General features: G+C 37.6%; 1 protein-coding gene across 1 annotated transcript in view; it reads right to left on the reverse strand.

Annotated features, from left to right (window-relative positions):
* The window catches only part of LRP1B (LDL receptor related protein 1B), a 1,288,869-nt gene that overhangs the window by 45,886 nt on the left and 1,229,025 nt on the right, over positions 1 to 13,958 (reverse strand). Inside the window, exons 85-86 of the mRNA XM_045032831.1 lie at positions 10,573 to 10,737; positions 2,584 to 2,745 (exon numbers count right to left, since the gene is read on the reverse strand). Coding sequence (XP_044888766.1) covers positions 2,584 to 2,745; positions 10,573 to 10,737 — 327 coding nt within the window. The remainder of the gene's footprint in view (positions 1 to 2,583; positions 2,746 to 10,572; positions 10,738 to 13,958) is intronic.

Here is a 13,958-nt window from a genome sequence, read left to right on the forward strand (position 1 = left end):
CAAGTAAAAAACAAACCTTGCATATATGTTTAAATTATTAACTATAAACCAAATACCAGTTCAATCTGTATCAAACAACTGTTGGCCATTATAAAGCACTCTAAAAATGTTGGAAGAGCCTTAAAAGAAAAAAGAAAGAAAGAAGTCTTATACAAACAAAAGCCTTAATGAATTTAAACCTCTTTGAATTATGCTGTTATTCCAAACATTGTCAGCAGACAATCCAAATCTGATAATAAACATGCCTTTTAAAAAGTACCCCTACATTTACATTTAAATTAATTCTCTTTAAAAATTATGTTTGCAGAAGCATTCAACTAGAAACAATTTGTTTGGTTTGGGGTAAGACTCAAGTAAATATTTTTTCTTAATCTGTGTGTCTGTCTGTGCATGATTTATGTACTATATTGTTTTCAAATACCCAATTGTATTTGCAGATAGTTATTTGTGAATCCATGCAGTTTGTTTAATAACAAGTGGGACAGAATCACAATTACTTCTGTTTTTCCATTCAAAGGCTTGCATTTATTTCATAGTCTCCCAACTGGAAATACATTCCATTTATTTCAATACAAATCCCATTTAAGATACCTACTAACCTTTTCCTTGTTTGACAGACCGTTCACTATTAAACAAAACAGTTTTAGTATCTGGTAAAGAGTTGTGAACCAGACTTTTACAATACCTAATTTCCCCTTGATTTTGTTTAAATCCAGCATTTTTAGCTACTTCATAGGATAGGCAAAAAAGGGCAAACGACGGTCTCCAAAAATATGTCATTACAATCTATACCAGTGTTTCTCAAACCGGGGTCGCTGCTTGTGTAGGGAATGCCACTGGCGGGCCAGGCCGGTTTGTTTACCTGCCCCATCAGTAGGTCCAACCAATCGTAGCTCCTACTGGCCGTGGTTCACCGCTGCAGGCCAATGGGAGCTGCTGGAAGCGGCACGGGCCAAGGGACTTAATGCATAATCAATCTTCCCGTAGTGGGAAGAGCTACTTCATTCAGTACATTTATGTAAGATTCTCACACGGAAAATCTTTAAATCTATTCACATCTCAAAAAAATAGAAGGGCAGATGTAGGCCAATCTTTCTTCCCAGCCTTTACATAATACTACAACATTTCAGCAGAATTTTTACTGTTCTAATACATTAAGACATAGAAACCCAATACATTTTCAGAAAGGAAGGAAACCATCTTCTATAACCACATCTAACTTCCTGTTAAGCCCCAATAAATGTTACAGGAGTTCCTTTTTATGGATGGCAGGTCAATAATTGGACAAAGTGTTGGCCATGTGGACATAAAAAATGGTGAGATGTTCTGAAGGAAGAAGTACCAGGGATTCGGACCGAACCTGGATATGGGGGACTAAGGAAAAGGAGTCAAAGATAACATCCTAGCAGGCTAAGTGACAGGGAGGATGGTAGTATTATTGACCTGGCAAAGCAAGTTGTTCTACTGTGCAGTGCCATTCATAAATGTATAAGAAATGCATATTGAGAAAATACTTCATGCCATAATAAATACATATTGGGAAAATAATAAATATTGTAATCATAATTACAGGTTATATGCCTACACCTAGGGCAGGGGTAAGCAACCTATAGCACGTATGCCAAAGGCGGCACACAAGCTGATTTTCAGCGGCACTCACACTGCCTGGGTCCTGGCCACTGGTCTGGGGGGCTCTGCATTTTAATTTAATTTTAAATTAAGCTTCTTAAACATTTTAAAAACCTTATTTACTTTACATACAACAACAGTTTAATTATATATTATAGACTATAGATTCTAGAAAGAGACCTTCTAAAAACGTTAAAATGTATTAATGGCAAGCAAAACCTTAAATTAGAGTGAATAAATGAAGACTCGGCACACCACTTCTGAAAGGTTGCCAATCCCTGATCTAGGGTTTTTATATATTAATAAGTTTTGCATTAGATCTATAACCGTAATTCTTGGTTTTACACAATACCCACAAGAGGGAAATATCAAAACCATTAATTTATTATGTTTATTGTACTTACTATAAAATGTGTGAATTTTAGACCTATGCCAATATACAAAGCCACAGACCTCAATCGTGACTTATAATGCCCCTTTCTATGCCAATGCCAATGCTCCTGTCAGGTTTGCAGTTAGTTTCTCTAGTTAAGTGTTCAGTGGGGTGGGTTGAGTCTACCAAATTCATTTTACTTGTGATCAAACAAACTTTGGATTTGGAGAACAGGGCCTCATCCACCCTGATTGATCTAACCTCATTATCTCTAGCTTGCTTCTTGCTTGCTTATATATACCTGCCCCAGGAAATTTCCACCACTTGCATCTGAAGAAGTGGGTATTCACCCACGAAAGCTCATGCTGCAAAACGTCTGTTAGTCTATAAGGTGCCACAGGATTCTTTGCTGCTTCTACAGAACCAGACTAACACGGCTACCCCTCTGAAACTTTGGATTGAGGTTTACTGGGGGTTGGGGGAACAGGAAAACCCACTCAGCCAACTACTCATTTTAAATTTCAATTTTAGAAAACTTTCAATGGGCTGCAGAGTTCCCTGGCACATGGAGTATTACTTACAATATTGACATCTGTCTCCAGTGTACTCAGTCAGGCAGTGACAATAGGGCTGATTTCCAACAGTGACACTGCAGGTTCCTCCATTTTGACAAAAATGATCACAAACTGTTTGATTGCAGTTTGGTCCTGTAAAACCCAGCGCACAGCTGCATGTAGGCCTCCCTATTTGAAATAAAGACAACTATTTTTATGATAAAAATAAATATGCATTAAACTCAAAATCAGTACTTTTAATATAAGCATACATTTCTGATCATAGTAAAGAGTTTTGATTTTTAAGCCCAATAAGTATTTTTTGCTAGACACCAAAACATTTCATTGATCTGTACTGTTGTAAAGGAATGCAACTTGGCGCCAGAATTCTAGTAGAAAAAAGCACAACAATAAATGAAGTGGATGCTCCAATGATCACACCTAAGTGATTTCACCATATTTTTGCAGATTCTCTCTGGTGTGCAAGAGAGTTCTTGAAGCCTGGATTGGAGGCCAGTCTTAGGGCTCGCTTCATAATTAACAATTTACATTTTATTTCTCTAATTTTATGAGATCTGCTTTTGAAGGAGGAGCAGATCGTACACTTGGCCGATATGTGGGTGTTTCCCTCACCATGGAGGCACTGAGAGTAGCCGTCACTGACCAAGATAGCTTCCTAATAGGAAAGACATAATTTAAAGCCTGGGGATTCCAGCACACCCCAGAAGCATTAATGTCCAGAATAACCCCTCAAAGGAGGAAACAAAAAAGAGGGGGAAACAAAGGCCCCCAAACTAAATAAATGAATTAAACTAAGCTAAGAAACACAAAAGCTAATGATAATTAACTATATCTAAGCAAAGCAGGCATGCTTGACACTCCATAATAGGCCAAAGACTGTTGAGAAGGAACTGAGGGTGGTTCACCCATGTAGCTCTGCATATCCTCAGTACAGGGCATGAGGATGTGTATAGAGCACATGCATGGTCCAAACAGGTACTGCTACTAAAAATCTTCAATCAAGGGTGTATGCACACCTGACGGGACCCTACTCAAAGAACTGTCTGGATCCAACAGGAGTTCACCATCTGCTCCTTCTCCTTTTTTAAAATCTATATTCTACTTTGAAGTCTCTAAACTTCAGTCCACATCAATTGCCTTGACTTGTAAATTCTGCCCTACCCTTTCACACCTTCTAATCTCCCCTTCTCATTCCTTTTCTTTTCCTTATGAATCACTCTTTCTCCCTTGGCCTTTCCCTCTACATCAGTTTCATGTTGGTTATCATATCCTAAAGAAATCTTCACTCAACCACAATCGTCTTTTGATCACCCCATTTCTGTCCTCCTCTTTATCTCTAAAGCTCCTTGAATGGTCAGTCTCTTCCCAGGGCCTAGAATTCTTCTCTTACAATGCTCTCCTTTTTCTATCCCTGTTCCACTGACACTGTTCTCACAATAGCCAGTAAGTGACCTCTATAAAGAGTTTCAAGATATGTCTGCAACTGGGAGGTGTGATTCCCAGCCTAGAATAGGCAGACTCATGCTAGCTCACCTGGAGCAAGCATGCTAAAAAAGAGCAGTGTGAACACTGCAGCACTTGAGGTGGCTCAGGCTCGCCGGCCAACCTTGGATCCAGGGGTTCAGGTGGGTTTGAACTTGGATGACTAGCCCTATCTGTCACTAGCCCAGTGTTTCTCAAACCGGGGTTGCCGCTTGTGTAGGGAAAGCCCCTGGCGGGCCGGGCTGGTTTGTTTACCTGCCCCGTCCACAGGTCTGGCCGATTGCGGCTCCCAAGGGCCGTGGTTTGCCGCTACAGGCCAATGGGAGCTGCTGGAAGTGACAGCAAGTAAGTCCCTTGGCCCACACCACTTCCAGCAGCCCCCATTGGCCTGCAGCAGGGAACTGCAGCCAGTGGGAGCTGCGATCGGCCGGACCTGTGGACGGGGCAGGTAAACAAAGTGGCCCAGCCTGCCAGGGGCTTTCCCTACATAAAGGGCGACCTCAATTTGAGAAACACTGCTATAACTTGTTCAGTAGGAATGAAACCATCAATTTAAAGTAGCTCAACCTTGGTTGAATATGCAGTAACTTACTTATGCATCAAAATATGTCCCTTGTTCGCTAAGCACCAAATCAACGATATTGAATTCAGATGCTGACATGCAATTTTTTTTTTTTTTGGCAAATAACTCAGAGTTGTACTCTTGTATATTTTGTATTTGGATTCTTGCCACTGGGTTAAGTGGTTTCAAACAGTTTTGTGTTAAATCATTGTTGTCTGGTACATAAGAGTAGTAAAAAAATAATAATGACAGAATAAGATCTAAAAGTTTGAAGCCTCTGTTTTCTTGTCAAGCTCTTCTTTTTAAAAAGTGATGGGGAAAGTGTATTTTGCCTGTTCATGGGAGAATTTTATTCTCTTCTGTGCAACAGTAGGCTTACAAATAGGTCCGTTTTTGACAGTTATGTGAAGATTTCTTTCATTTTATCCTAAAACCTATTTTTTGTCATTTAATTTAATGTGTCAGCTAGAAATGCCAGCAGTTCATTTTCCATTAACATGCAGACAGTTATCATCCAAAATACTTTTTTTAAAAAATAATGCTTAGCTCTTATAAAGCATCTTCTATCTTTGAATTTTAAAATACTTCTCAGATTGTTTTATTAAAACTCATACAATGACCGATACCATTTACCACACCATACTACCCTACAGTTGTGAGATACTGTGGTTTAGTGGACAAACCAATGTCCTGGTATTCAGGAAACCTGGGTTCTGTACAGGCATTGGCTTGTGGTGTGAGTTGGGGCAAATCACATCATTGTTCTGTGCCCCAGTTGTAAAGTAGTGATGATGATAATAGTGGTATCCTTTAAAAATGCTTTGAGATCTACTGATGAAAAATGCTATATAAGAATCAGATCTTATTAACAGAGATATCAGATGATAGCATGGAGAACATTTTTATAAGGGTGCCTTATGTACATCCAACCATCATATGGGAATCATAATCATACAACAATCTTGTGTCAACTTGTGTTCTAAAGGTATAATAAAAAACATTGACACTATATCCTTTTTGCTCTTTCTTTCATCTTTACCCTCCTGGGTTTTTCTGTTCCTCAGTTAGCATACTCTACAGCACTTGCTGTATGGCAACATCGTCTTCCTCTTCCCCTACTTATCCCTCATGGCCACACCTCCTCCATCTCCATCAATGAATTATCCCCTTGTGGAAGTTCCTGTAATTAAATGTTTACATTGTGTTCTCCAAACTTAAGTGCCTGTAAAAGCAGCAAGAAGGCAGCAACTTTTGACACACCACATTTTCAGAACATGCTCCAGTTGGACGAGCTCTACACTAGAGAATGACATCTCTAAGTACATGAAGGTTAGTGAAAGCTGACTCTTGCTGCAACTATGTCCATCTCCACCTTGGCCACTTTTAGAGTGTGATGAAAGATTTCTACTAACTGCAATGTTTCTAAATTTATTGGTGTTTAGTCCGTTCTCTGGTATTCGCTGTCTCTGCTTCTTTTAGGGTAGATGGTTCAATTGATCTGGGGGCTCATAAAGTACATATTCCCTATTTTGAGGTGAATTTTGTTTGACCCTGATCTAAATAATGTATATTAAATGCTTGTAAATATAAACAAATAAAAATAACTTAAAATAAAGAACCAACAATGTATTTATATATTCTTAAAAACTGAAAAATTATATTCTGCTTAATATAGTTGGAAGTTGCTAGTCCTTGAGCTCAGACTACCTTTTAAAAAATGGAAAAATAAATATAAATGACTATTGAGTCTCACAGTATCTTTAAAACTTGAAAACTGATGGAATGGGGAACAAGCAGAGAAAATATATTCCAGTTATTATGCATTTTTGCAAAAGTCTTGTACGGCATTTTAGTAAGCTAATTAGAGTATATCTTGTTTTGATTTTACAAAAAACTTTTGAGGGTAGGCAAAGCAGATGTGATACCAGAGGCACATGTAGTTATCTTGTGGCAGCAGGATCTGAACAAACCACCTGAGAATGGGAAGTGTGTGGGACTCAGATAAAATGTTTCTCAGAAGTGGATGGGGGAGATCAACATCTTAATATCTATAGTTTGGGTTGTGATCAGATTGCATAGAAGATTTTAGATCCCCTTCTAAAGGTTTAGACTGCTATATGGTAGCAAATAAACTGTCCTGTTCACCTGGAAAAATAAATGTCAGCACTTTCTCCCTTTCATGTCTATGAGATTGTTTTTTCTCAATCTAGCCATCATCTTAAATTCAAAATATGAATTATATATGAGAAGAGTTAAGAATAAGGACTCATCTAAAAGTGGATATTCACCTGTGTTGGCTCGAGGTATGTCAACAATTTGAATAAATAACTGAGAAATAGTTTGTATGTTGTTATATTGAATACAGTCTCTTGGAAGGAAAGACTGAAGATACTGCTTTGTGTATTAGGTGAAGTAAACAGTTGATAGAATTATTTTATTTTCATTACAGAGAGAAATGGTGAGAATTTTTATATGCATTATAGTTTCTTTTACACTAAATTCTGTTTCCTTAAATGTCAAATGATCTAGTTGAATGTCTACATTATCAGAAATTACATCTTCACTCTGGCAATAGTAGACTCAGGACCAGGAATTTAAATACAGCAAAACCTCCCTTAGAGACCACCTCCGAAGAGAGACCACCTGTCATAAGAGACTACTCGCAAAAGCCACAGAACACCACCGCTCTCTTGTGAGCAAATCATCTCTTGCAAGTGCCCACTTTTGCTAATTCCCATGAGTGGTTGCTCTTGGCAGGTTTTACTGTATTCACTTGGTATATAGGAATATGTACACTCTCTTTCATTTTTCTATCCCATTTGATACCATTCTTACATAAGAGTACAGTCTAATATAAGGAGTTCAAAGATAGTATGTTAAAGGATTGCTTGTCTTGACAGCTATAGTTTTTGTCCACATGATAATTCACATTCATGAGACTGAAGACCCATCAGGGGATGGAGGTTTTATTGGGAGAATTTTTAGTATACACAGTTACTTATTAGAAATATAGTGCTTGATCCTTGGTAGGACCAAGGTATGCACTCTCTCAATATTGGGAAAAGACAGGGGCTAGTTTGGCCCATGGGGTAAATTAGAGCAGTCTTGGGACTGTTCTCAACAATGCTGTTTGCAGTGGCTTCTTAAGAACCATTGTGCTAGCTATGGATCAACAGAGCATCTTGAACTCCAGCTGTGCTCCATCTCACCCCCAGCATTCCACAACTGATGGTGGACAGAGGTAATGGTTTTGAGGTAGCTACATTACTTCAATGCCAGTTGGGCATTATCCCATTTTTAAAAACCCCAACTTCCCTGTTTCAGGAAGCTTCTGGTCCCTTTGTGACAAGTGAGGAGTACAAATGAGTTGTTCAGCGTGGGCCAAAAATCTGGTCTGACATCTTATAAGTTTCCATCAAAGAGAAGCTCCATACATTGGTTTAAAAAAAAAAAAAGAGTCAGATTAAACGGCAATTCTGAGTCTATTAAGACTGATATTTAGAAGGCTTTTAAAGTGGCATAAAATACTTCATCAACTGTTCTTTTACCTGTGCCAAGGAACAGTCAATTTGATTTTCTGCATATTTCAAATTACTCTAATCAAGAATTCAATTTCCTGCAAATATACTAGGAATACAGGTTTATCTAATGTTGTGATCTTCCTAAACCTTGTTAATGTTTTCAATAAGCTCACTTATTGCTCTCTTATTTTATTTTGTACTTTTATTCTGTAAGAGAAAAGCAATTGTGGGTTTTTTTAGACTTTTACTGTTAATGTTAATTATTTTTTTAAAAATTCCTGTTAATTTGGTTTGCTGGAAAACATTCATTACTATTATCCAAACTTTTAATTAGATCTCTCAGATGTGTGCTTTTAATTAACTGATGACATTTTATTTGTTCAATTATTGTAGTTCAATACAACTGTCATAAACTTATAAATTTTAATTAAAGCTGCCCCAACTCTAGTTATATAATGTCCACATAGGAATTTGCCAAAAGGCTTAACTGCAAGTAAACCAACAATGAATAAATCCATGAACTGCCAGTGGGATTTGTTTAACAAATTAACATTTGTGTGCAGATGAGGTTCTACAACATATAATACTCAACAAAAATTTAACACAATGTTTTTAAAAAATGAATAACACTCTGCAATTGACTTAATCGGTTATCAAATTATTATTAATTTGGTGGTAAAAGAGAACAGAATTTATATGCACACATTGGAAAAGCATTTCCTTATCATTAACTCTCAATTTCAAGCCCCTGAGGGCAGGAGAGAGTATCTAAGCAAACTGCAGAAATTCCTGGCAGAGGAGACTACAGGATTGTTTCTGGCAGCACTGCAGCTACAGCCAAGTCCACCCCCCTGGCTTGAGGAGAGGCAGGGCAGCAGCAGTGAAGAGAGCAGAGTCTATTTGCTCCCCAATCCTGGTCCCCAGCCGAAAGTTAGAGGCCAGGCAACAGTGAAGGTAGTAACAGCAGAGGCTACCCTTGAAGCAAAAGGTAGGAGATGGGACACAGCAGCTGGGGATGAGCTAAGCCCCTAAGCAGGACACAGGAGGCAATCAGCAGGCGTCAGACACTACATTGGGGTCGCTGTAGATGTGCTCCCCACAAACATATAGGAGAAACTGGCTGATAACTACCACCTTTCCATTGCTAAAATGTTGGGGAACTTCCCTGGCTACAGTATTCCTTCTCAGGAGGAGGACTACTATGGGTGAAGGAATAAGGTGGAGACAGAATCTAGAAGCCTGCTCATAAGCTAGGGTGGCAGATGGCCAAAAAGGGGTGGCAGGAAGTGAGGAAACACCTCCAATAGCAGAGGACTGTGCACTCAAGCCAACAGAGGTTTCATCAGAAAAAGAGGGGCTATGCCCCATACCCAACAGATATCAGGCATCCCATCCACCTCTCTCTATAGGGAAAACCACATGGGACACAGGTGCTTTTTAAAACTGAGATGCCAGGAGACACTTTGCAGGAACAGATTGGTACCCACTGGTCAAAGGCTGTTAAGGGAAATGTTTGGAAAGAAGACTATGTGGATGTATTCACTTGTGTGTCCATGAAAATTGAGTGGCAGCTATGGGAGTGGTGAAAAAGAAAGAAGGGGACAAATCCAGCAAGCCCAAGGTGGCTAGGAAACTAGAGAATTTTTAGAATTAGCTGCAGTAGACAAACACAGAGAGAGAGAGAGAGAGAGAGAAATAAACATGTTAAATTAACCCAAAATTAAGTGTCACCTTTCTCAAATATTTAGAAGTTCTATCGTGGACACATGCCACACATGGTGATGAGACATGATTAAGTGATGAGGAGGAGTTTAGACTTATGGCTGCAGAGGAGCCAATCTTGCCCTGGGGTCAGAAGGCGCAAGACTTGTGGCTTAAATGCACAACACCATAACATCCCGCCCAGCATGTTATACAAACAGCACGTTACCTGTACCAAAGCTGCAGGCTTTGGATATTGTCTCAAACGTCTGTTTCACATTTAATAAAGGGACGTGTTTTCATTCCTATTGCCGAGAGAAGCATTGGTATAAAAGAATGTAGAGGTCAGTATGATGATGATCTGCTATGGGGTAGAGGAAAAGCCCCATCTTGTTGAAAGGAGAGTGGTCATCAAGTGCCCAGCACTCTGATGAGAGCAGCAGGAGAAAACAGCGATCATGGAAAAAGCCTAATCTCCAATTAAAGGACCCTATTATGACATTATCCTAACAAGACAGACAGGGTTTATATAATGTAAAGGATTTGTAGTAGGTTTTCAAAACCAAGTTGAGGAGGAGAGGCTTTATGTGTGGACAGAAATTTTAAAATCCATAAAGATTACAACAAATAGTTCAAGGAAAAGGGGGGGGGGAAATCGGGTACATGTGTAGAATAAATCCAAACATTTCAGTCAAGATAAAAGTATAGAAGCTGCATGCAAATATTTACCAAGAGCAGAGGCTACACACGTTCCTCCATTTTGACAGTAATTGTAACAGTGGTTGGTTTCACATCTTTCTCCAGAATAGCTTGGCCAACAGTGACATCTTAAATCACCCTTCTCATTCATAATGCATCTTCCTCCATTTTCACAAGTCAGTTTACATGTATCCTCTGTAGTAAAATTCACAAAGGTTACTGGGCTTTTCAAAAATTCTATTTCAAATAATCAGAGAAAATGATTACTCATTTGAATACTTCTTTCACTGTAAGGGCTGCAGAATCAGAATTTAGTTTCCATCTGGGGGACTTGGGAAAACTATACTTTCCTACCTTATCTGGCTTCCCCTCATGCACCCTCTTCCCCTATCCCTCTTAACTCTTTCCCTTCTGTGTCCTCTCTGCCTTTGTCTTTCTGTTCAGCTAATCGCCTACTAACTCACCCCCACCCAAAGGATTTAAAAACAAACCAATCAACCGTCTAGCCAGGGTAGTCAATAGGCAGACTGCTGGCCAAATATGAACCACCACATGCTTTTGAATGAGCCATAAAATCTTTTTATTTACTTATTATTATTTATTATTATTATTATTATTATTTTAGTGTTATTTTCTCTGGAGTCTAGACTTTGACTATACCGCTAACAAGAAATGTGGACTTTGACAATAAAATAATTTATTACCCCTATCCTTTCTCACAGCCTCCCCCCCACACCTCCAACATGCGGAACTAACATGTTTAGAGACAATCACTTTACATTTGCAAACATCAGTCTCTTCATATGTATATTCATTTCCCCTACTCTTTGTCTTGTCTATTTAAATTATAACCTTTTGGGGGAAGGGCCTGCCTACTTCTCTGTTTGTGCAGTATGTAGCCTATTCTCACTAGGCCCCAGGCACTATTGGAACATAAATAATAATATTCTTGAAGCCAATTTCAGCTCAGGCATAAACCCACTGTCTTCCATTACACTGGTGTCTACTTTGGTAACAGCATCAGAACATGGCAAGAAATTAATATATTTATGTTGGTTTCAATGCACAAAACATTCAAGAAGAAATCAATTGTAGAATATCATGTATATAATGCTGAAAAATTCAAATAATTATAATTGTTAGGTTGCTTAAATATCCACACAGCTTTCAAATCCAGTTTGGTCTATCTTTCCATTTTTGCTTACAAAATGGATCACGTGAAGTTGGACTAATTAAAATGTCTGTCTATTCCTGCCTTCCAATCTTGGTCTACAATTGAAGAAGTGTCCATTTTAAGAAAAAGGATGTCACAAAGCTCCAGGAAGAATTCAGTATTATGTCCACCAGAAATATAGATGTTTCCAAAGATTAGTGTTTTGGAGCTAAAACAATATATAACAAGGGTTTCTGTTTCTTCTAGATTACTCTAGGATTGGATGATCTGAATGGATGAAGATGGAAATCCTTTCATATATCCTTTTATACAGTTCAAAGTGTATTTCTTTGTTCATACTAAGATTCACATGCATGAATGTTTCCACAAAAATAGCACTAATTTATTGGAACAAATATAGAACTTGGTTAAACTTTTGGAATTTCACTGGTTTGCACATGTATAATAATTAAGGGGAGAAACTGAACAATTGTGTGTTTTGAAAAAATAGAGGAAAAGGAAATATTTTCCTTTATTTTGGTTACAGTTGATGTCACTAGAAATAGAGCAATTATTAAAATAATTCTATGATACTGGAACGAACAGGTCCCCATAGAAACACACAAAAATATAAGGAATATTTAATTATGCTTTTGTAATACAAAATATTGTATTTTTATAACTTTATTTTCTTTGTAAAATAAGTTAGTTCAAGAATATTAATATATTTTATATGAAATAATTATTACCAAGCAAAGCTACAACAACATTTTTGGATTTTACTAATTTAGAAATATTAAAAGTAGGGTTTCAAGTGGCAGAGTTCTACAACCCCACGTAGGAATGTAGGACTTTTAAAATAAGTAGGCTTGATGTTAGAGGTGAGAAACCTATGTCAAGATGCAAAACTATTCTTCCTGACTCAGATCAGGTGAATCCTATTAACTGCAATCAGGATGTAAGAGAGCCTGACAGTGTTTCTGAGGTGGTAGGAAATGAAGACATGAACAGAGGGATCATTTTGGGGGCAAAAACTTGGAATAGAGAAGCTTAGAAGAAAGCTTATGCTAAGGTTTACATTCTATTATTTAAATTAATGACAAAAGACAAATCACTTGATGCAGATAAATTAGGAACATAATTAGTGTGTTTACTATTTGGAGCACAGAGTAAGAATTGACCTGCTTATGCAAGGATTCCAAACTCTGGAAGCTTTTTTTGGTAAAAAATGCAAATATGGTGACATTGAAACATTTCAGGAATTTGTGCAGATTTTTCCAAACTGTTTCAGTTGGAAAAAACTAATAATAAGATATTTCAAGTTTTCAATTCAAACCGACTTTTTATTTTGTTTAATTTTATTTTTTAAATTAAACATTAAAAATGCTCAGAGTCTAAAAACATGTTTCATTTGGTATGATTTTTTTCCTTTCACTTGTTTGGGAAAAAAAAAAAGTGTTTTCAGTGTGACCCAAAACAAGCTTTTCGATTTTATGATACTGCCAGGAAATTGAAAACTCCATTATTTTCACATTATTCTAACTGTGAACTATTTATATAGATATAAATATACATTAATGTGTGTCCTCTCTCTTCCATTCTTCTTTCTCTTCTTAAAGAAAAAAAACCCTACCTGTACTACTGCCTAAAAAGAACGGAAATCGAAGACAATTGTTTGCAAAAATGTGGGTGGGTCAGATTCAGGAGACATTGAAATAAGGAAATTATGAAGTCATTCACTTTCTATTATTTATTGTGCTCTCTCTCTCTCTCCCCCCCAATCTATTACATAATGGGGAAGTAGCAAGCCCTGAGACCCTAAAAGAAAGAAAGGTGGAACATAAGGAAAGGTCATCTCAAGGGGAGCAAAAGAAGGATTCTCTCTTTCTCTTTTGTCTTCAGTATAATACATAATGAAGGGTTAATGGGTTTTATACACCCAGGCACATAAAATTCTGCTTGTTTTTGCCTTAGAAAAAATCAAAATGTCATTTATGGTCTTCCTACTTGATATGATTCTCTATCAGTGTAGCCATCAGGAAAAAAAAGACAACAGAATATGTTTGTCATTGAGGTCTCTTGATCAGACTATTTTTGAAAAATGCAAGAAATCCTCTCCCCCGGTAAAATTTATCCTCCTTCAATTCCCTATCAAAACGATTCCTTGGATTAGAGGGAAATGTACACAGATCAATTTCCAGAGGGGTAACAGAGCAACAAAGAGTTATGTGATTCCTAAAAATTACATTGAAAGTTTATGGCA

The sequence above is a fragment of the Mauremys mutica genome, chromosome 10, assembly GCF_020497125.1.
Source record: "Mauremys mutica isolate MM-2020 ecotype Southern chromosome 10, ASM2049712v1, whole genome shotgun sequence".
Taxonomy (NCBI): domain Eukaryota; kingdom Metazoa; phylum Chordata; order Testudines; family Geoemydidae; genus Mauremys; species Mauremys mutica.